At 48.7% G+C, this 27,330-nt stretch overlaps 1 protein-coding gene across 2 annotated transcripts in view; it reads right to left on the reverse strand.

Annotated features, from left to right (window-relative positions):
* LOC119431139 (eyes absent homolog 2-like) overlaps positions 1–24,525 on the reverse strand; it is a 90,291-nt gene extending 65,766 nt beyond the window's left edge. The window contains exon 1 of one of the 2 annotated variants that reach the window (XM_049657858.1): positions 24,247–24,525. In XM_049657858.1, the coding sequence (XP_049513815.1) occupies positions 24,247–24,402 (156 nt within the window). In that variant the 5' untranslated portion in view covers positions 24,403–24,525. Of the gene's footprint in view, positions 1–5,608; positions 5,882–24,246 lie in introns of those variants that run through there. The other variant, XM_037698612.2, reaches the window with a different exon arrangement.
* Between the last annotated feature and the right edge of the window lie 2,805 nt (positions 24,526–27,330).

The raw sequence follows: 27,330 nt of genomic DNA on the forward strand, positions 1-27,330 counted from the left end.
TAGAAAACAAAATAAGTCATTATAACGTGAACTAAGATTTGGTAAGCCCGAAAGGACTCAATAAGGGAAGACGGCATTGCACCAATAACTTGAGATTTCCTCACAATTTCTCCGTGACGTCACAGATGTGACGGCGTCTTATAGAAACTGTTTAACACTTTTCTTAATACAGGTTGAATACATTGTGCTCGAAAATGACAAAAAGCGCTACCTAACAAGTTTGGGGAGCCGTTTCAGGCCAAGAACATCCTAAATACGCGAAAACAGTCAGATTCTCGATGTTACGAGAATGTCACTAGCGCCGTGCACAGTCTCGGCACCGTTTGTTTTCAATTTACTCAGCTAACAACCAGATCTTTTTCCATGGTGAGAAGTGGGAACGCGTAGACCACCAGTCTAAATTAGTTAATTTTCTTTCCCTTTCCTATTCATTCGGTAAGCGCAAGCGACGGAAATGATGTCATGAGGTAACCATATCACATGTGTGAGTGAAATTTCTTGCATTTAAAAGTTAATTTGGGGAGACTGTAAGGACTGCATGAAGCATATCTTTGACTTCAAAAAGTTACAATGTAGCATTCTCGTTCGGTTTTTTTTTTCGTTTTTTTTTTTAGTTTCAATAGAGGGATATTTTCAGAAATTGACTTTGTGACTGATCTAGGGGAAGCAGTTGTTGGCGTTAAACTAGTTAGTTGTTCAACTGGAACGTATAGCAGCTGGACCGTACAGGGGACGATGTGAATTCTTCGGGAAGCCCCAAGCTGGAGGAACATTCATAAAAGGGAGAATTTGCATCTGCTAGGTTATAGCGTAAATCCACAAGAGAAATCCGTTCAAAACCCTACAAACGTAAGAAAATAAACAATATGAGGTAATTTTCAAACAATACAATGTTCAGATGATCAGTTCTTTTAGCGTAAAGAATCGGGGACACCGAGTTAATTACAAGCAAATGAAGCCAACAGAGGGCGGTTGTCTGAGGGTCATGGTCCTGGCACCCTTCATGCTTGAGGTAGTGTAGGAAGGTTTATTGGCCAGTTGCTTGCTCCTAAGTTCACTTACTACGCGACGCCAACACTGTTAAAATTTTTTGTGCGATGAAAACAGGAAAATTATATAAGTTTAAAAAATATATATTTCCTGCCCTTTTAACTCGGTTTTCTGTGATATCACCAACATAATATGTTCATTGATTTTGCTTAATGTTACAGAAAGAATTTTCAAATGGTTTACTCCTTTAGGGAGTGGCTTTTACTCCTTCATGAGTGCAGCTTTCGCGTAGTACAAGATATTCAAAAGCTGGCATGCGGCTGTGTAACAGATCATACGTGTACAGCATGATACATAGAAAATATGAGATGTGACCACCCTGACAAGACATCTTGCGCCAAGACACCCGGCACTACGCGACACAATCCAACTGTCCTCTCTACAAGTTTATATAGCCATGCACTGAGCGGCATTACTCGCTCTGATTGCAGCGGTATCTTATTCAGAAACTAAGACCAATTGACTCGCGTATACGAGATGTATCTGTACTCGCATGGCTGGTGAAGCTGCAGACAAATGTTAACTGACGAACAAATCTCATTTCGCTGATTGTACTGATGACAAGGAAGGAAGGAAGGAAAGAGTGGAGAAGGAAAGGCAGGGAGGTTAACCAGTTCAGAACAACCGGTTTGCTACCCTACACATGGGAGCGGGGTGAGGGGGAATGAAAGATGGGGAGGAGAGAGAGAGAGAGAGCACATAACGTACACAGCACACACATCGTCAGTCACAGTCCGTCACTCTTGCGTGATGCGTGACATCACTGTCATAGCCGCTTGTCCAAGCCCGTTTCCTTTAAAAACCTAAGCAGTCCCTTCGTTGCTTTCAGCTGCGATGTCTTCAGTCGACGACACGCGAGAATGGTTTCAATTGACAGTGGACGATTACTGATGACAAAATTTTCACTTTAACGTATGGGGACCGATTCTGTTAAAATCAAGAAAAATTCTCTTGTTCACCTTGAACAGAAAAAAAAAGTCATCTTTAAAAATAAAAATACAAAATGTCCGGTTTTTCTTTTCTTTTTTTTTTCTCATTTACTCTTTGCAGTGTACGGTTTACAGGATGTTCCACATTCGCCGTTGTCGCTGTTAATGGCACTGACTAACACTTCCAGATTACAAGACATAAAGACACCTAAGAAAGTGGAAGGGCTCACAGCCGGCACCGTAGCTCCATATGGTAGAGCATCATTTGGAAGTTTCCACCAGTTAGGCTCCCATTGGAGGCAAGTTGTCTCCTACTTTTATTTCCCCCCTCGTTCCCTTTACATGTCAATGCTAAAACACATCAAATTTGTCATATACGCGTACAATAATGGCTTCATTATCTGATAGCTTCAAGCAATCTTGGTGTGACGTGCGACTGTGGCGTCGCCTGACCGCTTGATTGACCGTATTCGTTTCGAACGTATGGCGGCTCTTCGGGAGTCTTCAAATCATAACGCTCAAGAGAAGGGCAACGAAGATTTAGCCGTCTCGGGAGCCATACGGTTTCAAATTGTACACACCACCGTACCTATCTACAGTTGATTGCTGATTACTGATATGAAACATGGAGATTTCCAGAAAAAAAGAACAATACATCATCTCTATGTCAATAATCAGGTTATGAAGAAATGTACGAAATATAACCGACGCTGTGTATGGAGGCCATAGATTATGAAGTGATGTTGGGTTCACTGGAAACGCCTCTCCTCGTGCAAGCATTGAGCGATCACGAGATCAATGAGGTCCTCGTGAATATACGTTAGAAAACACCTACACGGGTTACACACCTATCGTACTTCCTCAGAAGAAAAGTATGAAAATATCAGTTTAGGAATGCTGTCATAAATGTAGGCGCAAACTCTCAGTTGTTATTCGCTGTCAGATAGAAAGTTTGGAAGGATTAGGAATAACGATCAACGATGAAACTGAAAATCGCCGGAACACAGATGCCAATGTCCTTGTTAGGCAACTCTGTTTGCTGTTTGCAACAAATTCGCGACTTAAATGAAAATTATTCCGCTATTGTTACGTCGGAAATAATGCTCATAGCCTCGTCAGGGGCACCGGCTTACGAGTCGTCTCTTTTAAAAACAGCGATAGAGTACGGTTGTCTAAGCCACGTTGTCATGGAGGAGCCTGATCATGGGAAGAATGTCTACAGGCAGTAGAATGGTACTGAGTTGTAATGCAGTTGGGCCAAACTCCCCAAGTCATGAACGAAGTTTGACGATGTCCTTAGATATACCAGCACAATACCACTGCCTTCTGCCGGTACCAGCCTATGAGCCAGGAAACTTCATGGCTGAGGAAGCAGATTGAAAGAAGCCATGTATGCACCGTGCCACAGAGAGCCACATAGAGAGAGAAAGGGAGAGAAGAAAGGGGGAAGGCACGGAGGTTAACCAGAAGTAAAATTCCGGTTTGCTACCCTACAGTGGAGAGAGAGGGGAGGTATAGAGATAAGAAAGTAGAGAGAAAGGGAGGACAGACACACAATCACAGCCGGTCACTATCACCGCATAGTACTATCACCACACAGCGGCACTTGTAGCACTACGAACACCAATTCAGGCTACATCCGCCTGTGCAGGTCTGTTGCCCTTAAACACTGCAAGAATGCTTCCTCGCCCTCAGATGCGATGGCTTGTGAGGTCGGCATTCTAAAACGATGTCCACCGTTAATGGTCTTTGGTCAAATCGCACAATTAATATGCAGTGCAGTTATGAATTATAAACCCGCATTGATGGTATTCTAGACGACATTTAGTGAATTTTGGTGGGTCATGTGATGCTTTGAACGGATAAGCCGTGACCTTTTAAAATGACAAAGTCGGTATCAAGCAAAGGTAACCGCAGGCGATGGCATAAGAGAAATAGATGGGAGGATGTGATCAGGGAAAAGCGGGGATACAGGGCATGTTTGCTTGAATCATGACAAGTGGTAATGGAGAGTCTTTTATGCTGCAGTGGATATAATTAGGCTGGGGACAATGATGATGATGATAATGAATTCATGTACGTGGAACTCATGACGACTTGCGAGCGAATACTAAGAAAGTGTTCGGGCACAACACCGGCTGTGACTGCGCAGGGCAAACACGGTCTCAAGTCGTGCTTCAGTGATCTGTAGAACTAAAGGAGCGGATTTCTCATGCGTGTCCTTCGCAGGAGTGTATAAAATGTGGGGTGTATCTTGAATGTGGCAGACACACGTGCAAGCACGCGTCCACTCACGCCCAAGCACCCACCTGGAGATCTCCATCTCGAGTGGGCGAAGAGGTAGCGAAGGCGATTGTTGAAGAAGGTTCACATCGGACGGCAGTGTTAGCTCGAGGGCATTTGTTTGTTTCTAATAGGAAGGGCGCGCACGCCTAGCTGAAGGTGAAAAGGGTAAATAATCACATGGCTGTCGAGAAGTCGAAAGAGCTTCAGCGATGTGTGAGGCACGAACTCTGCGCTTGACACGCGCACTATCGTTATCTTCGCATGCGTTCAAGGCTACAGTGGCAAAGCTAAACCAGCCGGACTACGAGACTGACCTACATATCCCGCTGCGCGGATTTCAGCCGAACGAATTACTATTTTTCCCTCAGGTTGCCAAATTTACCATTCACCTGGAGGGTGCTTGGACAGAGAGAGTTTGACTGACTGACGGACTGATTGAAAAATATGACGAGAGGACTGGGCGCATAACCTGCGAGCGCGCTGATCATTGTACGCGGGAAGAAGCCGCTTCTAAGAACGGAGCATATTTGAAGTAAATCATTCCTATCACTTATTTCCTTATACATTGACCCATCTTTGACAGCTACATGAAGTGCGAGCGCACTTGGAAACAACCACCTGTTGGACGCGAAAGAAAGATACTCCAGCACCTGCGGTAGGCAAGCGGCCGGGAAACGTCTAGGTAGATTACGTTGCGCAAATGCAACCATCTTTCGATAAACGAATGCCGTCGTAGACCATCCCAGGTACATAGATTTAAAGAGCAATGACGAGACGCGGCCATCTTGGACTGTCTTTGAAGGTAAGCAACAACCATCGCCAACTCGTGGTGCGTTGAGTGAACTTTCCAATAGGGAAGTGGTTGCGCAGAAGAGCTTGGCGTTACAATACATAGATGTAACCAGGCGCCACAGGCCAGCCGCGTTTCCTGTTATAAGCCCCGAGTGTTCAACATGGGAAAGCCACGCGAACGAAACTAACTGCTCCACATCAGCAACTCGCCCGCATGAAACCCGACAAGGCCACTTCCGAAGAGGATGGCCCCAGATCAACAGGTGGCACAGAAGTCCTGGCGCACGTTACGGAATGTCCACCGTCCGTGACCGCACTAGATGTGGTCAACATCACGCTTGCCATCACCACTTGCAAGCACACGTAGTAGAAATCCGGGCCATGGTGTGACGTCGGGTTTCGCGCGATGGGGTGGTGGGGTTGGGTGGTTGGGGGAGGGGGGGGGGAGAGAGAGAGAAGTCGAAAGCGGAAGAAAGTGAGGGTGAGAGAAGTGAAAAGAAAAATAATGACGTGTGAGCCCGGCTGCCTGCTGCTGCTGGGGATTCTCTTACCTGCGGTTCAGATTCCTCCAAATCGACCATGTCCCGCCTGTGGACGGGTTCCGTTGACGAATGCGCCCTCAGGCGAATGAACGCTAGCTCGCCGCCGAAGGCTCGGCCCCTGGGCAGGCTCCACTTGCCGACCGAAGGGGAGGACGCCAGCGGTGGAGGCAACGCGATCCCACCGACGTCGATGCTGCTTCGTCGGCGCGCCGCCGCTGCTGCGTCGTGCGATGATCGCGCGCAGCAACAGAGGCTCAGCATCGGCGGAGGCGACGGCGGCTCCTGCTTCACAACAACCACTGCTCCAACTCCCGCGGCGGTGGTTTGCGGTGGCACGGCGCACTTGCTCGCCATGCCGAAGCTTCACTGCAGAGATCCTCTTCGTGCCCTCGCTTTTCTTTTATTGTTCTTCTATTTCACAAATTGCTGGTGGCGTCGTTTGAAATGCCTATGCCCTTGGGCGGAGGACCTCGAACCTTCACTTTGTCCAACGGTCGGTTCAAGCCGTCAGTACTTCCTTGAAGGAATCTGCTCGTAATGCTTGTTATTCACCGAATGACGTTGCGGCCAGCGCTGTCTACAAAGCTTGTACAGAGACTGAAAGATCGTCAGGCTGCCTGCGAGTTTTGCGTAGTGCTGGAGAGATTCGCTTAGTACAAGTCATCAACGTCTTCTGTGCTGAAGTCGGAGGCTTCTCGTAACGAATTGGCTTATGAAGCTCGGCATTTCCTGCGTTCTTCGTGCGTGGTCGGAATATCTGACGTGGTCTCCAACATACACATAATTCTCAAAACAACCATGTTGTGTCAAGCCAGCGTCGCTATCTGTAAGCCATTAAGACCTGTTCGCGTTTGACAACTGCCTTTTGGAAGCTTAATGCTTCCTACCATGTGGCTTATCTTTCTGGTTGCTTTACTCCCGTGTATCAAAACCCCAGTACTCAACAAGGATTTTAGAACATTGCGTGCACTACCCTTCTATGTTCTGAGGGTGTAACGACGATCAAACTGAACATATAGACTTATGATGCCACTCGATACACATCGCGTACTTCGGAGGTTCGAAGTGATCACGAATGTTCTTGACGTTATCCAATTGCAGCTACCCGTGTCAGTAATCAAAAGACAGTCCAAAGATGCCCTGCCACAAAAGTAAAGATGGGGATATTTTGCATGCAGCGCATCCTTTAGAGGAACCAGGTGGAACAGCTGCGTCGATCCCGAGCAACAAGACTTCAATTTTGCACCAAGCACAAGAAAAATAATGTATAGTGCAAACGGACCTTATCGCTGCAAAAGTTTACCAAAACTGTAGAAATTCACGCCTCATGGACATAAAACCAAGTGACGCCGGTAGCAGCTGGCTACTGAAACTGCAGGGTCGGTGTCCTCACAAACAATACCCACAAATGAATTCCGAATGCCGTTCCCTAACACAAAGTACACCAACGTTTACATATTAAAGCGCAGCCGCAGTGCATAAGCAACTAGCCCGTCAAAGCATGAGAGAGGAATCAAGACCACTTGCGTCGTTGCCACCGTTCTGTTGATACCCATTGGACACAGTATATTGTCATGTCATGCATTCGACGCTCTTGTATATATATGCACAAATCAAGCCACTCGCACGAAACCTACTGCGGAGTCGGTAAATTGAGCCTATTCCCAACATCCACGTCGGAAAGGAGATGGACCACTGCCACTTTGACGAACTCTTCACGTGATAACAGCCACCTCGCTGTCTGCACAGGTTATCAGTACTCCAAAAGACACGCCATCATCCACAGTGCGCCAACAAGACATGACGTCGCCAGTCCCAAGGCGTCAGCATGGTCTTCTGCCAAACCCGCCGCACTTAGTTGTCAAGCTCCTCTCGGTCTTCAGGCTCCGACGGCCGACGCGCACAGTGTTGAAAGCGAAGGGAAGAACAACTGTACTGTCACGGCACCGTGCATGCCCCGACTGAACCTGACTGCAAGAAGTACTGTCGAGAAGAAAGAGGGTTGCTCTTGTCTTCGGTGCTTCCTATAAGCAAGGAAGAGGAGGGCGAGGGGGCCATCGCTAGTTTTTTTCGGAATCTGCCCCACATCCTTTTCACTGCAGCAGCCGGAGCTTTCTCGGAGCTTCGAGCTCTCTCTCAGGGTCGCGCCAACCACCCTGAGGTCTTTTCAGGCAGCACGGACGACGAGCAAAACAGAGCAGCGAGAGACGGTGATTCCCGCCACCGCCTTCGTTGCGCTCGTGCTTTCGAGCAAACGCAGAAGAGGATGAGCGCGGAGTCAGTGGGGGGGAGGGCATTCGCTTGGGCCCCGGCGTCTCTTCTCAACCGCCGTGCATACACTTCGCGCGCAACTCACCCTCGGTTGTCGACGACCCCTCGACTAAAACCCGTGCTGAGGCCCTCGGCTTAGACGAAGGCATTTCCTTCCCTCTCGCTTGCTCGCTTGCTCGCCTGCCGCGAGCATCGTTCTCGCTAATGGCCGTGCCTAGCCCCCCCCCCCCCCCCCCCCCCCTTCTTGATCCCCCCTCGCCCTCTTCTCCTTCATCCTCCTTCGTGGAAAAGAGTGAGCAAAAAAAAAAAAAAAAATACATCGTGCTCTTCCTCCGAGGCGGCGACGACTATGGCAAGTGGTAAAACTCCGGGACCCTTCCTGAGCACGCGGATGCGAGCGCACAGCGGAGTGCACTCGCGAACATCTGGACGAGGCGGGAACAGTGTGTTTTTGTTTTCGCTTTTGCCCGACAGTGCCTGTGTTGTCGTGCCGCGTCGTTTGCGGAGAAGCTCGGGAGGAGGCGCTGCTGCTGGCCGTGTCCGTGCGACTCCCCCACTGCACCGTGTTTTGCACGGTCATTCTCTGGCCTTGTTTTATTTTATTTTATTTTTCTGTTTTGCGAAATACTTTGACCTTCAGCTTGGGGTCTGTGTGTCACCTACTTCGAAGAGCTTTAAAAAGTTTCACATAAAGAAAGCCCTGCTCTGCTAGTACGGATGAAGAGTATGGATGAAAAGTTTTGCCTGCGTTCGTTCCTTCGAAACAAGTGACCATTCCTTTCGCCTTTAGTGTATCGGGTGAGTTTCCTGGAAATACTCGAATTGGCAGTGTAGACATTTCGAAAGACGTCGAGATCGGCTGGGAATATATCCCCGCTTTATTTTTCACTTGTATTAGGTCATGTCAAAGGGGAATGGTTATGCAAACAAACAAACAAACAAACAAACAAACAAACAAACAAACAAACAAACAAACAAACAAACAAACAAACAACTAACTAACTAACTAACTAACTAACTAACTAAACAGCTGTACCAAGTACCACGACTATTTCCACGACTGTCGTCATGGGTACAGTTGTATGTTTTCGCGGGACAGTGTGTACATAAGATGTGTCCTTCAGTCATCACGTTCTCCCAGTGTAAATACATAGCCCACAAACCAGATCCATAATGCTTGCGTTCACTTCTTTATTTCATTGCATAAAAACGCTCGTGTGCTTGCGTTGTAGTGCACGTTAAAGAACCCCAGGTGGTCAAAATTAATCCGCAGCCCCTCCACTACGGCGTGCCTCATAATCAGAACTGGTTTTGGCACTAAAAGCCCCAGAAAGAAAAAAAGAAGAAGATATTTCATTGCATCAATCGCTCTCAATTCCATGTTCCCTACCCTCAATGCAAGCAAGCGGCGCAGTGAAAAACTGAAGGTATTCAAGCAGGGGCTGACGGAAATGCCTGGGAGGTGCGGCCGCGACAATCGCGCGGTTTGTCACGCCACGTACCGGATACCGCGTTCTTCAGCCAGGGTAATTCACACGGGCAGTCACCAAAAGACTAAAGGGGGTTCAAAAGCAATCGCCCATGTGCCCTTCCATCCCAACACTCCGGACGCCACTGTCTTTGAACATTGATGTGGTTTCAAGTCTCAAAGCTGCAGAATATAGGCCATCAGAAAAGTGGCATAGTTGACGTCATCGGATTAATTTTGATCACCTGAGGTTATTGCAAATGCACGTAAGAAAGCGCGGGACGTATTTTGCATTCAGCACGCGACTGAATGCTGCAACCAGCACCCGGAATCGCACACGTGCACGTCGAGCTCAGCAGCAGGACGCTGTACCTGCTGACTCACTGTGGTGGCTCTATGCTGTCTGTACTTGTGACCGTATACTTCTAACAGTATCAACCTGTGGGTTTGGTTACTTGGACGTAATAAAAAAAAGGAAAAATGGTAATGGTAAGAACCGCGTAACAAGAGAGGAACAGAAATCATACGTGCAACTACAACCAACAGGAAGATATGGACAAGAGAGGTAGCGGGTGCGGCTGATATACGAATGCGTAATATATTACCTCCACTAGACTGCTTGTATTGCACTCGGCTAACAGCGCGAGAAACGCGGAAATGTCTTTGTACAAGAAGCAACTCATGTACCGATATCCGCGGATTCTAAAGGTGAGAAAAAGAATACAGAAAAGCACACATGTGGTCAACAGGATTAAGACATGCATGGATGGATGGATGGAAAACTTTAATGAACGTCCTGAGGTACGCGACTCAGCGCGCAGCGGGCCGCTCCCACGTTGGGACAGTCAGGCATGAAAAGATCCAATTCGCGCTTACAGTCTATCACCTTAGCCATTCGGGCACCCGCAGCGGTGGTTTAGAGACTATGCTGTTGTGCTGCTGAGATCGAGGCCGTGGGTGAAATGCAATAACGCTCGTTTACTTAGATTTAGGTGCACGTTAAAGAACCCCACGGGGACATAATTAATCCGCAGTCCACCACTACAGCGTGCTTCATAATTAAATCGTGGTTCTGGCCCGTAATTAAAACCCCCGAATTGTTATCCATTCGGGTACGACACCCTTTCTGTCGTCTATATGTGCGCCTTATATGGTATCTTCTACACTGACAAATTACATCTCTTTGTCATAGCAGAGCGAAAACAAAGCACTTATGCACAGAGGCTTCGGAAGCGTTCTTAAAGGGGTGGGGGGGGGGGAGGGTTTAACACACTGGCGGAGTCTGCAAGGGGACCTGAACCTCCGTTCCTGAGGAATGGGGTGTACCGTGGCGCGCTCGGTTTTCAGCGGAGTCTCGCGAGGAAGTAATGAAGCCGATTCTATATACGTAACATGCCCGGTTCCGTGCGTTTCATGGCTGGCACGCGCATGACGTCCAGGAAATGAGGCAATGCATAGGCTTACTGCGCGGATTAGTGTGCTCGGTTTAAGAAGGCGACGTTCCTTTGTGCAGTGATGACACGGCTGGCATGGACATTGTGTCTGTCCTGCGTAAGGATAACGGAAGCTGTAGGTTGCGAAAAGGGAGGGCTGAGCCCCCCGTTCTCGAGGACCGGGGAGGCCCAAGCGCTTCCTGCCGCCCACTTGCAAAGCCTCTGCTTATGCTAGCACGTAACAGAGCATAAAGTCATGGGCAAAGAGACGCACAAGCCAGAAATCGAAAACGAAAAACCAACCAATAGCACAGTCCGGCCACTTATATATACCTCCCGCCTCGCCCGTCCCTGTCTTTCGCGGTGTTCACAGCGCGTAGCCGTAGCTTAAAAGCTACTTACTGCAGCTTACGTAACTATACAAGCAAAGCTTGCGGCAACGTTACGTATAGCTGTGATCAGAAGCATAAAACAAAGCAGCGCTTTGCCATTTAGCTCGATAGCAGTAGAAGAGTAGAAGAGTGGGCGAGTGTGATACCTTTGTCTGAACAACAACTTGTTATCCATATCTGTTCTCTAAAAGAAAGGGAAAGTCGCAGTGGTACAACCACGCAGCAAGCCCACTTAGCGCAATCGCGAACGGGGCTGTTGACAGAGCTCTAGGCCGGGCGAGGAGAAGGCATGGTGAGTAGCGGGTAGAATAGAAGGAGGAAAGGAGGAATAAAGAAGGGGAAGAGAAAGAGAAGGCGGGCCTCATCGTTTGCCCGCCCATCCGGGCATGCGTGGCATCTGCTGAGAAAAGGGAAAGGATGGAAGGGGAGGATATCGACCCTCCGGCTGAAGCCTTTGCCGGCCGGTCTATGTTCTGCCGTCTCCCTTAGCCTCAGCGTGTTGCTCTCTCCTGCCATTACGACCTTGGCGCCAGCCTCGAGATCACCAACACGCGCCCAAGCACACCGCAAATCGGGTGGAGGTTCTCGCACGCCTCTGCGCTAATTGATACGAGCAATGCGGGACTGCGTTCTGCCGGTGGCCGTGCTTTCTAACGGTTCTTTTTCCTTCCGCTCGATTCTCTTATCAGCCATCGCACCGAGTGGGCTATCCTGGCGATAATAACGGCGCTGCGGTGACGTGCGAACCAATAGGGAAGGAAGAAAAGGGCTGGACCAGGAATGGATAGAAGCACTACTGTGGCGGGTTCTTTTTTCTTTCCTTTTGGTAACTGCTAAAATAGACCGAAACGGTTAACGGAGCGGCTGGCCTAAAATAAGGGGCCCGCCTGAGATGAACAGTCGCGTGAGGATTCCGCGTGGAGTCTGGGCTCGAGAAACCCGGTCGACGAGCCCCCGGGAACCGTGCTAACGCATGACTTGATGAAGCCTCACCGTGTTTGAAGTTTTTCACCGGCTCTTTCAGACAGTTCAAGACGAGCGCGTGACTGCAACGTTGCTTGCGTGCAGGTCGTTTTTCTTTTTTTTTTCCCTGGACAGCAAGTGGGGAGAGCGGTGTCTAACTCGTATAACAAATCCTGCTTTCCTCTGTGGTGTTTCTGTCGTGTTTGTTTAAAGGTTCCACAGACGAAGAGGCCGACGATACTCAAACATGGTTTATTCTATGTTACAGCAACCTAGCACCTAAAGAGCCACATAATGATAGACAGAGGGCTACAAGAGGAAGTGCTAGCACCGTCATTGCGACAGGCGGTTGTAAACACAAACAGTACGTGGGCGACAGAGGTGGGCGATATTGGCCGCGGGACAGAGAAGAAGCATGCGTTCCGTTATCATGAGCGCGCGTGTACAGATATACCACAGTTTCTGAGACAAGAAGCAAGCGTAACGCCTCGATTGAAAACGCAAGCCAATGATTCACTGAACAATGCGTCAGTAGGGCTGTCTTCGTGTTCAGCGCTTGCTGCGTTCGAGCGAGATACAGGAAATATAATTTGCCCCTTCCGCACAAAGAGTTGGCTCCGCCGTCCAACGCAGGTGCATGCGGAGAAGCCCCCTGTAGGTACTCCCCAGCTGTGTTGAATCAAGCCGAGAACTTGTCGAGCGGGGGCCGCTTCGCGGGATGATTGCCATAGCTCAGTGGCGGCAAAAAGTGGCAGTGTGCCCGCAAACAACAAGCATCGCTACTGCTTTATTTTTTTTATACGAAACAAATATTTGCTTTCTCTTGGGCAAACACATAATACGGTAAACGGACCGGTCACTGAAAAGGTCCAGTTTCTCACAGGAAAAAAAAATACATTAAGGAATCTTTTTCTGTGGTACGAGTCTCCCGCTTTCTTGAAGAAGTCAGCTGCCCTCTGTACGATTACTTGTCTGCATATTGAGTGAGAGCAAACTCACTGACAGAAGAAGAAGAAGTAGTTTATTGATTTGAAAATGTAGAGAGGTCGGCCGGAATATGGAGCATTTGGCCTGCTACTCTACGTAAGGGAAGGGGAAGAGGGGGTCTATCAACAACTTCTATACAGTACTAATACACAAATGCATTACCGACATCTTGACAGCAGAGCGGTTATAATAGGCATCTTGGTCCCGTCTGCCTTGCGCACATTTTGTAGAAACAGGAAGTGCCCTGCATTTGTGCTCGGAAGATTTATTGGCACAGTTGACATAAACAAGCAAGTCTGCGAGTTCCTGCAGGTGCCTTTATTCCTGCACTTTGATGCCAGCAATGCTTGCTGCGATGACATGATTCATGCAAACTTCATGTTACTGCAATTAAACTGAATCAGCGACCCTCAAGAACGCTAAAGGCGTGAAACTTCCCGTGTACTTTTACTGTGCGTCATAAATTGGCCCACTAAACTTTATGGCGCATTCATTTTCCCAGTCCATAAGTTTCGGCTGCACGCCAATCAGACTTAAAAAAAAAAGAAATGGAGCTCTATATATGTGCTTATCTCATCAAAAACGAATTCGCATTAGCATTATTATCATTTTTGACGAGCACCGTTTACAATGGTGTCAGTTACAGCAATCAAAACGGCGTTTCCACTATACGCACTCATGAATTAACGCTACATATAACTTCTGACGATTCAGCAGCCGTCTGCGATAAAATGACACTAGATTATTAGAGGTGCCGGTATCACACAAGGTTTCCGCGTTTCCACGGTGGTACACCTTGTTCCGTCACCAAGCCTATACCTGCCCGAAGAACAGCGCTGAATATATCTGTCTCCGAAGAAACGGACTCCTGACACGCGTTGGTTGGCATGCGACTGCTTTCCTTGTCTATGTATATCGCGAAGCGCCTAATTTGTCACCAGCGCCCCCATAGCTCCCTAACGAATGCCTAAGAATATTCACCCTTTACGTCGCTCGCAAAAACGCCCGTCGTCTCCGGTTCCTCAACGTCGCTCAGGAGTTCTTTCAACGCCTCCGATTCATCACATCTCGAGACTCCACGTCAGGCACCGCCACCAACCGCAAAATCCAAAACCACACCTCCTGTATGCGTGTGTTACACAAACGGCATCGCTAAGCTTTGCGGCTCGTTGACGACTCTTTCTTCTTCATAAAAGGGACACGCACGCCCCTCTGCCTGAGCATTTCGAGCACCTACTCCTCGACGAAAGGAAAGCCGGCACGTTTCCAACTCTGCAAAACGCAGAGAAAACGGCTCCATTCGGGGTCGCTTCCCAAAGCTCGCGGCAGCCGCTGCTTCGCGTATTGAGTCGTCGTCGTGTACGTCCTTGTCTGGATGCGTTCCGCACGCCTCAACTCGGTGTTCGCTTCTTTGTACCGGAACGCGCAGTCGTTTTCCGCCGCGAACCGTGTACGAGGCTGCGTTCGAAACCGGGTGAATCTCTGTGTGTGCGTTCTTCGCTCAGCGGGGGTTCGGCACGGTCGCCGATTGTGCGGTCCCCGTGGGGCGTGTGAAGAGCCCTCATTAGACCCGCCCAGGGCGCAGAGCAAACACCGCTCACTGGGCTTTAGCCACCTTTGTGTATTTTTGGTGCGCGTGCGCGAGTGTGTGTGCCTTTCCCTCTTTTAGGCGCGGCTCGGCGCTCTTTGTGCGCTACGCGTACAGAGTGAAAAGAACAGCGGCGCTGAGCGATTGAGCCGTCGAGCCTGCGAAGTCAATGGCAGGTGAGCTCGAGGGCCGCCGCTGTGGGCTACGACGGCCGACCGTCGGCCATGAAGTTTCCTACGAGAATTACTAGCGGAAGCCGTGGCGCTGCAATCGCTCAGCTACTACGGGAATCTCCGGTAGTGCATGTATATTTGTGTAACCTTCGTGCTTGTGCTTCCAGACGCTCGCGTTATTCATTCCATTTCATATCCTTTGTAAACATCATTATCAATCATTTTCTAAACGCACGAAGTCAATGAGTTTCTGCGCACAGGCATAATCATTGCCAATTGCTGCATTTATAGCCAATATTTTTGTTGGAGATGATCAATTTGCAAAGTCGCAAAGCCGTTCGAAGTCTCTGGGCGAAGTTTTTTAGACATATATCCAGGAGCTATACATACCTCGTCATTCCCACGGTGGCTCAACCGCTATGCTTTCAGCTCCTTTAATGCCGCAGCCACTATAGCGCCAGAATTAACCCTGTAATAATTTTTGCAGGAATCTCTATGTTCGGGACCCGTAGGGCATAGCATTTCCTACACAAAACTACTATACAGAAGTCTGCTACTAGTGTGTACGGGACCAGAAAGTATGGCCGTTCAGCCAGTATTAGAATGACGAGGTATACATAGCACTTGGATTTATGTCTAAACTTTGTCCTTGACTTCGAACGGCTTCGCGAATTGATCATTTTCAACAATATATTCGCTATAAATGCAGCACTTGGCTGTGATCATGCAGGTGCGCAGAAACTTATTGACTTCACGCGCTTAAAAAACTACGATTGCTTTGGTGTTTAGAAAGATAAAGCGTAATAAGCAATGCCACAAGAACGTATGAATTTAGTAGCTTGAAAATTATATAAATTCATGTACTATACGCATAATTCCAGTAGTAGCCGGACGATTGCATGAGCCAAATTTTCTTATACAGTCGAGCGCCTCTAGAACGAACGCCGCTACAACAAAATGACCTGTATAACGGATCCAGGAATACTTTTGTCACGGTTCTATCGGGAGTAGTGCGCTGCGCAACCTTTACAACGAAGGTACCTGTATAACGAATGATTTCGGAGGCCCCAAGCGCTTCGTTATAAAGGCGATCGACAGGCAGCGCTCCCTAGCGGCGGCTGTGCGCAGTGCTCTCTCTCCTCCTAGCCGTGCTTGCTCCTAGGCTGCGTACCACTACTAGGATGAATGCGAGTCCATCTGAGTCAATGAGACCGGTAATCCAAACAGAATGTTGGAGGGATTACCAGTATGACGCTAGGAATGGCCAGGTGACCACAAATACCATAGCGATACATGCGATATATATCCGGCCACAAGAGGGCGGGACCATGCAAATTCATGGCGACGGACCGAAACTTCTCGTGACTATCATCACGACTGCCTCTGGAATTGCTCCGTCATCCCAAAAATACTCTTAACAGAACGAATAGCCATCTACAATCAACCTATAAGCCCGATCACTTCCCGTGGTGTTTTCTACATATCTTTCTTCTTTTTTAGGTATACGTAAACTGTTTCATTCGTTAGATCCCTGTTTGGTGAACACGATTTCCATAGGTAGCCTAAAGCATCGAATTCGTTGTTCTTATGATTATGATTTAGTTTATGATTAGTGACCAAAGTTTTAGGTTTGCTGCGAGGGCGTCTTATAGATCGCGCCACTCGCGAAACGACCCGACATGACCCTGTAAAACTGCTGACACGATTGGACCGGAATCTGCCATTTTAGGACACTCAGGTTATGTTTACCCCTCTGCGTTTTATTTATTATCTTCTTTATCTCACTCTCTCAGATTACCCGACGTTGTTATATTCGCCATCCTAGCTAATCTAACTGGCTAAAAATGAAAGTGCACGTTATTGATGGTAGCAAGGAAACAAACTCCTACCACTTCTACGACACTCCTATCTGGCTCAAGGTGGTCCACTAAGCTGTTACATTGCAAAAGGCAATCTTAGGTAATCGTTAAGCAGTTTTGATTAACGTAGCCAATTACTGCGCGAATACGAAGAAAGAGACACTACGAAAGAATACACATGGAAACATGTGTAAGTGCGCGCTACTAAATAGCCTTTTGAGATGTTCTTACCTGCTAGTATTATAGTGACGGAATTGTAGGATCCTGTTACAGCCTTACAGAGAACTGGAACACTGTAGGGACCTCGAAGAAGTGATTTCTTTGTATGTGCAGCCAGATTATGAGTGAAATGAATATTAAGCCTTGGCCTGGGCACCCCCTGCATGGCGCTACAGGTTTTTGAAATTAATTAATAATGCGCGCAATTTAGTTAAAACCCAAACTCTACTAACAGACATTAGTAAAGTGGTAACTTTCAGGGAGTAGTTGCGTGTTTTGTTTGTTTCTCCGCACAGTTCCAAAACATTCTCCCAAGGTGAAGAGGAAAGCAAAATTGAAGGTCTAGGTTTCCCACTAGTTGCTAGAACGTTTATCGAGAATGCACGGATTCGTCAGTCATCGCTTTCGACCCCACATCGCTTTCAAATTTTGTGTTTCACTGTTTTCATTCTTTTGCGCAGCCACCCATTTCAACACTTTTTATTGCGATAGCAATTATATGGACACTCAAAAGCAGATTTCTGCCGTCGGCGTCGCCGTCGCCGTCGCCGTCGCCGTCGCCGTCGCCGTGAGGTTCCGTATGACGTCAATGGAGATGAAATCGTGGCCGCGCGCCGCCGAACGCTGTATGTGCGAGTGAAAGGGAGCGAGGGACGCGCTCTTTCACGGGGAGTGAACGCACGGCGGAGAACAAACGCGCGTTCTGCGCCGTGCTTCCTTAAGGGCTGCAGAAGTAGGCGTCTCTTTCCTCCTTTACAATCACCATATATGTAGAGCAAACGCGCCTTCTTCAGACGCGCGAGAGGCCGTGGGGGAGGGGGAAGGAAGGGACGCGACGTTTAGCTGCGGCACCAAGTGCCTATTTATATGAGAGGCTCCAGCAACAGTCACCAACGCCGCACGCATTTTGAGCTAACGCGGGCAAAACGCCGATGGCGTCGACAACAGTTCTGCGTGTTGTTGCTACCAAAGCCGCTCACCTTACTTCGTATGACATTGCTGTGTTGCTATCGCATTCATTGCTTCGCCCTTAGGGCGAAACTGTGACATTTTTTTAACAAGCTGATGATCATATATGGTTCATGCATACTGAACTGTTGAATTATTTCCGCAATAATAGCTACTTGCTTTCGTAATTTCCTGTCCAGCTGCTCTGGTCGTGTAAACGTGAAGCCAAGTTCTTTTATTGCGATAGCAATTATATGGACGCTCAAAAGCAGATTTCTGCCGTCGGCGTCGCCGTCGCCGTGAGGTTACGTATGACGTCATTTGGAGATGAAATCGTCGCCGCGCGCCGAACGCTGTATGTGCGAGTGCAAGGGCGCGAGGGGCGCGTCTTTCACGGGGAGTGAACGCACGGCGGAGAACAAACGCGCGTTCTGCGCCGTGCTCGCTTAAGGGCTGCAGAAGTAGGCGTCTCTTTTATTGCGATAGCAATTATATGGACACTCAAAAGCAGATTTCTGCCGTCGGCGTCGCCGTCGCCGTCGCCGTGAGGTTCCGTATGACGTCATTTTGAGATGAAATCGTCGCCGCGCGCCGAACGCTGTATGTGCGAGTGAAAGGGCGCGAGGGGCGCGTCTTTCACGGGGAGTGAACGCACGGCGGAGAACAAACGCGCGTTCTGCGCCGTGCTCGCTTAAGGGCTGCAGAAGTAGGCGTCTCTTTTCTCCTTTACAATCACCATATATGATGATAAGTGGTTCTTGAGGGAAAGGGAAAGGTTGGCGCTATCTTCTGCAGCCCTTGAGGGAGCACGGCTCAGCGCCAAACACCATATATGTAGAGCAAACGCGCCTTCTTCAGACGCGCGAGAGGCCGTGGGGGAGGGGGAGGGAAGGGAGGCGACGTTTAGCTGCGGCACCAAGTGCCTATTTATATCAGAGGCTCCGGCAACAGTCACCAACGCCGCACGCATTTTGAGCTTTCTTTTTTATACTGTAATCTTGCCCCATCGGTGCACCCTCGCCAGTGCAGGTACATCGAAAAAAATTACCTATGCAATCTAAATTCATATCTTGATCCACTTGAGAACTAACACGACTACTCTTTTTCTTCGGGCGCTGAAGAGAGCAAGCAGTGACTTGAATAGACGCCCTCCAACGGAGTTCCCCTCCGAACTCCAATCCCCGTCCATTCCACTTCGGACCACTTTCTTGACCTTCTGCAAGCAGCGTTCCGGTCAGACGCACTGAACCACAAACCCGGGAGAACATCGGGGGAGAGAGAGGGCAAAAAAACACGACGATATGAGTGACAGCAGTTCGTACCCGACTGACCAGACATAGCCAGTCTTGCGTTGCGGCCACGCACTCGAATCGCGATGACGCGAACTCAGGAAGCAAGCAGGGACCAAGCGACAACAACCGACCCCAGTTCTCTGCCTGTCGTCTGCTACGTTGCTCGCGCCTCGCAACAGACCACAGCGCAGCACGCGGGCTGCTTCACTGGAAGCAGACGACAGTCTCCCACACCACAATGGCGGACGAAACGGGAAAGGTGGTGGCGGGGGGGAACGAAAGGACGAACGCTTTGCCATGCCAGTTCGCTGGTGTGTGCGCACCGCCAAACCAGGATCGCGCCCCCTCTTGGCCCCCCTCCCCCCCTTTCAGCCGCGGCTGCCTCCGGACGACCAAGAGCACCAGCGAAGAGCACCCTGCCCTTCTCTCTCTCATTTTCCTTCCGCTCGGCTGCCCTTGTGACATTCACCGATTCGAGCATCGTCAAAGATTATTAAACGAACAAACACGAAAAAAGCGGACCGTGTGTCTCTGCGGCTGTAGAGGGCGCTTGTGACCCCCCTGGTCCTGCAGCTCCACGCCGCAGGGTTCTCTTGCGAAAGAAAGAGGGACAGAGTGAGACCGGCTGTTTGTGTCCGCAAAGCCCCCCCCCCCCCCCCCCCCTTTGCTCTCCCGCCTCCCTTTGGAAGCCGCTGTCGTCCCCGGTTTTCATTGTGGTCGCTTTTCGGGCCAGCGGTTCCCTTTTTGCCGCTTCTGTTATAGAGCTACAGGCCCCTCTCGACGGGAACACAGCGGAGCAAAAGCAGGGATTTTCCACTCCCCAAAAACGTAATGACTACCGATTGAACCGCCCCCTAGAGCTGGGAGCCGCACTTCATTAGACGCGCCCCCATAGGTCTCCATCATGGGCCTGTGCGCCAAGCCAAGCCAACAGTGCTGTGCTAGCAGCAGACAATAACTTTTTCTTTTCTGTTTTTTTTTTTTTTTCTTTTTCGTCTACATGAGCAAGACTGGCGCAGTATACTAGAAGTCACCTGAACTAGTCAGGAATGTGAAGTACATCACTCGGCTGTACCATTTCCAATCGTTTCGTGGCCGTCCTTTCTTTTTTATTCTTTTTTTTTTCTCTCTCTCTTCACGACCGTTCTCCTAAGAACGCCGCTGTTAATCCCGTCTGCATCAACTCGCCATCACAAAAGACTCCCTCGTAAGTAGCGGTGACTGGCAATCTGTCTCGCCCTCCACGTCTAAAGCGGAGCAGTGCGCTTTATGGGGTTTGTGCACTGTGACGCGTCACTGGTGATCGACGTGCGTTATAGCCGGGAATTAATTCAAGCCAGACATATATTTCGGTTCTTCGAAGCGAGTTGCCCAGTGTCGACCACTGTAGTCGCAGTTGTCGACGTACCGTTGTGGTCGGCCACTGATGTTAGCGCACAAAGCTCTACTCGCAACTGCCAAACACTGCCCACTAGAAACCTCAAAACACGACCTCTCTCGTTTTGATTCGACGAGTCGCGTACCGTGCCGCAGAAAAAAAAATGGATGGGGTAGCTTCACTGCAAAGAAAAGACTGAACTCACCCATTTGTGCCAAGTTAGTGAAGGGAGTATGAGAAGGATGGCCATGATGACAGCCATTACTGTTATCAAAACTAGCATAAAAACTAAGTTGAACTGTCTATAGGTTCTCTATATGGTTCACATACTAAGCACTTCGCTTTCTTATAGAATTTATTTCTTGGCTATATGACAGGGAGGAGGAACACGCTCGCCCTTGTCATGAATTCTTAGATGAAACAGTGAGCAAACGTGAAGTTGATAGCGAACAAATTACGAGAATTGTTTTTACACGAAAATTGTTAACTATGACAAGGGCCTTTACTTGTGTTTGTCTGATTCAACGATAATCTTGAGTCCGCGGAGAAAACGAAGACGATGGTTTGACCCAGGGAGGGCCCCGCCGTCACTACATGTGAAGAAAATGTAGAGGCAGTCGGCGAACCGTTATATCGTCGGACAGCTGCCCAGCGTATGGGTGGAGAGCAACATAACAACCATGACACAAAGGGATGATTCCTTGACGAGAATACTGACAAGAAAAAAATGCTTTCAACGTTTCTGGCAGTCTGCCCTTTCCTGGTGAGAAAGCATCAGCCCACCTGGCTCGGAAACTTTAAAAGTACCTGGCCAGAGAGGAATCCTCGGGATCAACAATTTCCTGTATTCGCTTTCGAAATAAAAATAGGTATTGATAGAACAACGTTTTGAGAACGGTGAGAATGTTAAGTGAGCCGTGACCATATGCAGCTAGACTTCTCCTATAGTGGGCAACTAATCAAAATGAGCGTTAGTCGACTGCTGCATGGCAATCAAGATTCCACATAGAACAGAAAAAAAAATAGAGAGAGAGAGACCGCCACGACCACATGCCAGAAACGTTTGCCTTGTAGCCCAATTCCTCATCCATGCAAGCCGCAGCGCAAGAGCTTTATCGTTAGACACTATATTCTATACTTGGAACGTTGCTCAGACAAAATTCTTTATTTTTCAATTCTTCGTAAATTGGGAATGCAATACTGAAAATAAAAATGCAATTTTAACATCAGTTTACCTGGTGCTCGATATAAGATGAAACTGCAACCGGCTGGAAGTATGCATACGAATGCATATGAAACAGGACCACAATTAAGCAATCAAGTACTGATTAGCGCAGGTTACTTTGAACACAGTTGTTTCGCTCGTTATGACTCTGTATACCCTAAGATTCACGCATAACGGATCACCATACGTTGTTATCCCTACGCGTTATGTGGTGCGAGTAAGGAAATGAAAATCGTACAAGAAATATACATGTAAGAACAGCGAAGCAGCTATCAAGGTGCCAGTATGAGCATGCACACACAAGGGTACATAAATGCACGTAAATGTACACGCCTGTACACGACTGCGATGAAGTGACAGTTTCTTGTGAAGCAACATTTTCTCGTTCCTATTCCCGCGGTGATGCGTCAGTGCGCTTTAAACAGGATTCTATGACAAGAGTGGGGCTTTTGTTATCGCATTAATAAAGCCAAGAGGGCGAAAAAACACAGCGACAGGGGGCCGTATTCTGAAACGTTCCACTTCGGCGATATTTCTTTTTCGCTTTAAGGCGCGCGATGATTGGCTGTTTTAGGAAAATTGGATGAGCTGATTGGCTGGTTGAGCCCGACATCATTCAGTTTTGCTCACCCAGCCAATCAGCGCGCGCCTGAAAGCGAAAAAGAGAATATCGCCGAAGTGGAACGTTTCAGAATACGGCCCAGGGATTGTGGTATTCAGCTGTTGATTTTACCAAGGATTCTATGACCACATATATATACCTTAAAACTTAAAGGTGCCTGCACTATGTGTCTCAGTTTCTATGAGCACCTCATTAAACGTGTCGCGACAAACCAGCCGGGTCTTTATGTGTACGTGGGTCATACGCGGCTATTTACGTAACTTCCTTTTCGTGATTCTGTCATCCACTTAGTTTTTGTTTTCAACACTGCATTTCTTAGCGCAATGGTCTGCGGTCTTACAATAAGCACATAAAGCCATATTTTTACGTTGCTGGTCGGTTTGAGGAGCAGTGCTTATGAGAAGAAGCCACCAAACAAGCTTAATTTGTAGTGGTTCAACCTTGAACCCCGCAGTTATGGTAAGGCACGCTCTTTGCCCTGCTCCTTAACGCTCTCTAAAGTGAGTGTAAACAGAAGTGTATAAATGTCAGTGCACTTCTGGCTGTTAAAACAGAAGGCGTACACTGGAAACTGCTGTGCAGATTTCCCTGACTGCACTATTTCGTGTCTTTTTCAATGCTTGAACATTTCAGAACAATCAAGTTTCGGTATGATTATTCCAGTACAGGCGTATCTGAGCCATCATTCTTTTTTTTTTTATCTGCGGAATGTTTTTTGCCTGTCATTAGACAGGCACATTATTAAAACAAGACTAAGATTACTGAAACAACAAAATGTCGTAAAATGTACGTATATCTGTGTCAATATTTTAGCGGTATTGATAAATACGGTTACGCCAGTGGCGCGCTCTATTGAGCGATACTGCTTGTTTTCTGTGCCACAGCTAGCCGCGGAGCAAAGAGTGTTTTTCCAAGAGTGGCGCATCGCAGTCCGCTGCTCCTGACGCGGTCTTCGTGCCGATTTGAAGTTGGAAATATTGACTGAAGTTCCGAACCATGACATTTTTGCAGTATCCAACCATCGATACGGATGATTACTTTCGATATTGTACTATCGTCACACGTTCAACGAAGCCCGGGGCCACTGCGCAGCCTGCCGCAGACCGAAAGCTTACACGACCACTCTTCTCTCGCATCGTTTTTGTTGGAACTCAAAGAATTTAATCCGCACTTACACCGCCACTACGTTTCTTCATATTCTTCCTTTTCTGCTTTTTTTATACTTTCGCATTTATTTAGTACACAGTCCTTTAGATTATGTCATGCTACATCGCCAATTAGCCTCACGACTTCGGGAATCCGGACATGCGTCGATGCCACAGTCGATGACGATGCATCTGCAATCGGAAAATGATCCTTCTGAGTACAGTAGGTCCTTTGAACTGTCGTCTACCCTTCGGTCACGAGGCTTTTCAGCGGCGAAGTACAGAACGCGACATTGTTGCGTTGCTGCTCGGCTTGAGAAATTGCTTGTGAGAAGAAACGTCAAACGCGCTTTGTGATCGCAAACTGCATTTGAACTCGCAGTTGTGTTTTTACCCTCGCTTTACGCCACCGTGCTGCGCTCAAGCGACAGTGCTCCAGACAGATGGTTCAAAGTCTGTGCACTATATACCGGCTGTCAAAAGAGACAAGCTGCCCTGTGAACAGCCATGCATAGGGTATACACAAAGGGACACTGGTTTCAGTGCGTGTCCTTTAGACCTGCCATACTTATTGAAACGATAAAATAACGAGATCTATCGAGTCACCTCAAAACGGACGGCCTAATATCGCGTGTTCGCGCCTTGCACGCGCGTTCGCGAGACCAGCGCGTGTAAGTTACTCACCTGCTGATTGGAGGGCGCCAGCTGAATCCTGGATGGTGCGCAGCGGCCGCCGGCGACGCTCCTCCGGATGGCGGCGCCGCCACAAGCGTGGTGATTGTGGTGACTCGACTGGTGAGCGGTTGCGACCGAAGAGGAGTGCGCCACTCCGTAGAGCATGCTACAACATCCGTCCCGCCGCGGTTGTTGGGAGGCCCGAGAGACCGGCGACCGCGCACTCGAGGAAAGAAAAAAGATCGCAACCCCGTCTAGCGGTGAGCGAAAGACCGACAAAACTACGTGGCCCCCAAGCCACGACTCCGGGCGTTGCCTCCGCGGTGCTTTGGCAGCGGCTCGGTTCCACGCCGCGAGAGGAGGAAAGGGACCACGGCGGAGGAGAGGAAGGGGACGCCGAAGGTTCGGTGCAGCACCGCGGCTCAGAGAAAGAGACGGAGAGAGGCAGGGGAAAGGAGAACACGCGACGTATGCGAAGAGCTGAGACAGGCAAGTCACCGAACTTGTGAGGAGCGGGTTACATTTGCGGGCAGCCGAGCTACTACCATGCGAAGCAAAGTAGATCGGATTGCGCGAAACCGCTGATACGAACTGGTGCCGGCTGATACCATTTGCGATTAGTTGCGTTTGCGGATGTTTAACTTACCTCTTCAAGTCTTCACCGTTGCCGTTCACTTCTCTTTTATATTTCAATTTACAATACTTCGTGGTTCCAGTTATACATTTGCCAGTCTCGTGAGCGTTTTCACCAACTCTCATTCTTTTGTATACTGGGAATGATGATGTACTTGAGATTCGAGAACTAACACTACAATGTATCTAAGAATGACAATTCGCCCTGGGAACGAATTACTCGGAAAACGCAATTGAAGCAAATTATGTGCGTGTGCACCAGTTTTTCAATAGTGCCTCGATGAAGTTTTAAGTATGCATCTACATAGAAGACAGACAAACCACGAAATCGACATCCGACGATATATGTTACGCGGAAAAGCATGAAGTCATGAAATCGCCAGGACCGGAACGGAAGAACAAAGCCTGTCAACGCGCTGACGCCACGCTTGAGCTCCTAAGTTATCACTGGGACAGAATTAGCCGAAAGCGGCAAAGTTCCTCCGTACTGCATGCAACTAGCGCGGCAGAGTAGAAAGAGCCGGCCTGGGTTCGAACACGGGAGAAGGCGGCGCTTACCGGCTCAAAAACGGGGGGGCGTCGCCTCCAGGAAATAAGCTCCGCCCTCGCACAGGTGTGTGTGCGTATGCCCGAAGGCTTCCCGCAATCTGCCCCCCCCCCCCCCCCCCCTTCAAGCCGGGGCCGAGTCGATGATCGATCGATTAGTTTCCAGCGACAGTCAGCGGTGGTTGTTTGCTGCCCCCCACCACGATGCCGCCGCCGGGACTGCGTGATCGTGCGTCTGCCGCCGTTTCCCGTCCTGCGAGATGCGCTTCGCCGCAGCGCCTAAGTGAATTGCTGGCAGGCGGCGCTCGGCACGTATTGCTCCCACTTCTCTTTGGCGGAGGCTGCGCGACGGTCGCTTTCTATGGTCGGTCGTTGTTTGGCAGATCGCCGAGCGTTGCCATTTCGCGTGGCGTGTTTCGGCTCAGGGCGGTAAAGGGGTGAACGTCGGCCGTATTATGTTTCCAGAGTTGAATTTTGTTCCCGTGTATCTCGCGTCTTGTTCGCATGAGCTTCGGTTATGGTTTGAGACTGCGCCTCCAGTGTTGGGCAGGAAGCGTCTGGACGGAGCTGTTCTTTAAACCTAAAGAAAATAAATAACTGTGAGTAGAATATGTTGCTTGGCTAGTTGGCTCAAGTCTGGCGGGTACATACTATAGCGCGGCGAGGAAACAGACTTAGTAGGAGCGGAATAGGAAAGTTCTTTCCTACCCCCTCCTTTTAAGCCTTTGTTTCCATGTCGCCAGTAATATATACCCCTTAAATAACCGTGGAGTACACTGCCGCACCACTCACGGGCTTCTGCGCGCAGCGCCAGTGTTTGAGTACGTCCTATATTGCGTACAGCTTATAACGTGACTTGTATGCAATACAAAATTTTAAGGCGTAGCGGGGTTTTTCTCAGCGCACTTGCGAGAATCCGCATCTTCATCTTTCTACAGAGAAAACATACGTTTGCATTTCTTACCCTCGCACCGTATAGAGGCTGCGATAGCTATGGGAGCGATCGAGGTGAAAGTCTGTGCGGCCCGATGGCCCGACTAATCTCTACCGTGTTTTGCACAGGTGCTGGCAAGTCTACCTGGACAGTCAACCAACTAGCCTGTTGTTGCAGGCTGAGTGAGTGTGCTGCAGGTCACATTACCCTGCAGCAGCCGGGAAATGTGACCCGCTCTGTTTTCCGTTCCGGTCGACACGCTAGCGCTTACGCGGAGTCCGACATTGACACTTATATTCAGAAAATAAATAAGTTGAAAAAAGATAAAGTCGACTTGCTCTCTTGCGTTCGAGTGTACGAAGGGCCACACAGTTTCTCCTAGGTGCATAGGATGCGATCGTCTTCCATGGCACGACGGTTGTTGTCTGCCCGAAATGGTGTTGCTGTGAACCTACAAGTATAGTACCAATGGGCAAAGGACAATAGCCAGCTCTATTTTACATTCTACAAACAAGCTGCCATAGGCTCTGTCACACAATGCATTTACAAGAATTTGGCGTTTAGCAGGCTATGGTGTTTAGCGTTGGCAGCGTCCGATCCTACCTTATTTTTAGGGCAAAGGGAAGTCTCTGCAGTGTTCATGAGCATCAACAATAGCAAATCCGTAGATGTTTCAGGGGTTCAAATAAATCCACTAAAGTATACGCCGTTCATATAATCTTGCACTGCTTTTGTCTCGTTTATAACATTTGCCTCTCTGCGGGAATTTTCCTGCGATACGTACACTTAATGAAAGTCGTCGTCCGTCACGAAAAGGGCAACAGAAATGGGTTATCTAATTACCGTCGAATTCCAATATTGCCGATATTCTCCCAAGGTCTTGAAAATATTATTCTCAAACATTTTTGGTCACTTAACGAATGTTACGACATAATAAGTAAAGACCGGAATTTTAGAGAAAATACCTATTTCTTCCTTGC

This window comes from Dermacentor silvarum, chromosome 10 (assembly GCF_013339745.2).
Source record: "Dermacentor silvarum isolate Dsil-2018 chromosome 10, BIME_Dsil_1.4, whole genome shotgun sequence".
Classification (NCBI taxonomy): domain Eukaryota; kingdom Metazoa; phylum Arthropoda; class Arachnida; order Ixodida; family Ixodidae; genus Dermacentor; species Dermacentor silvarum.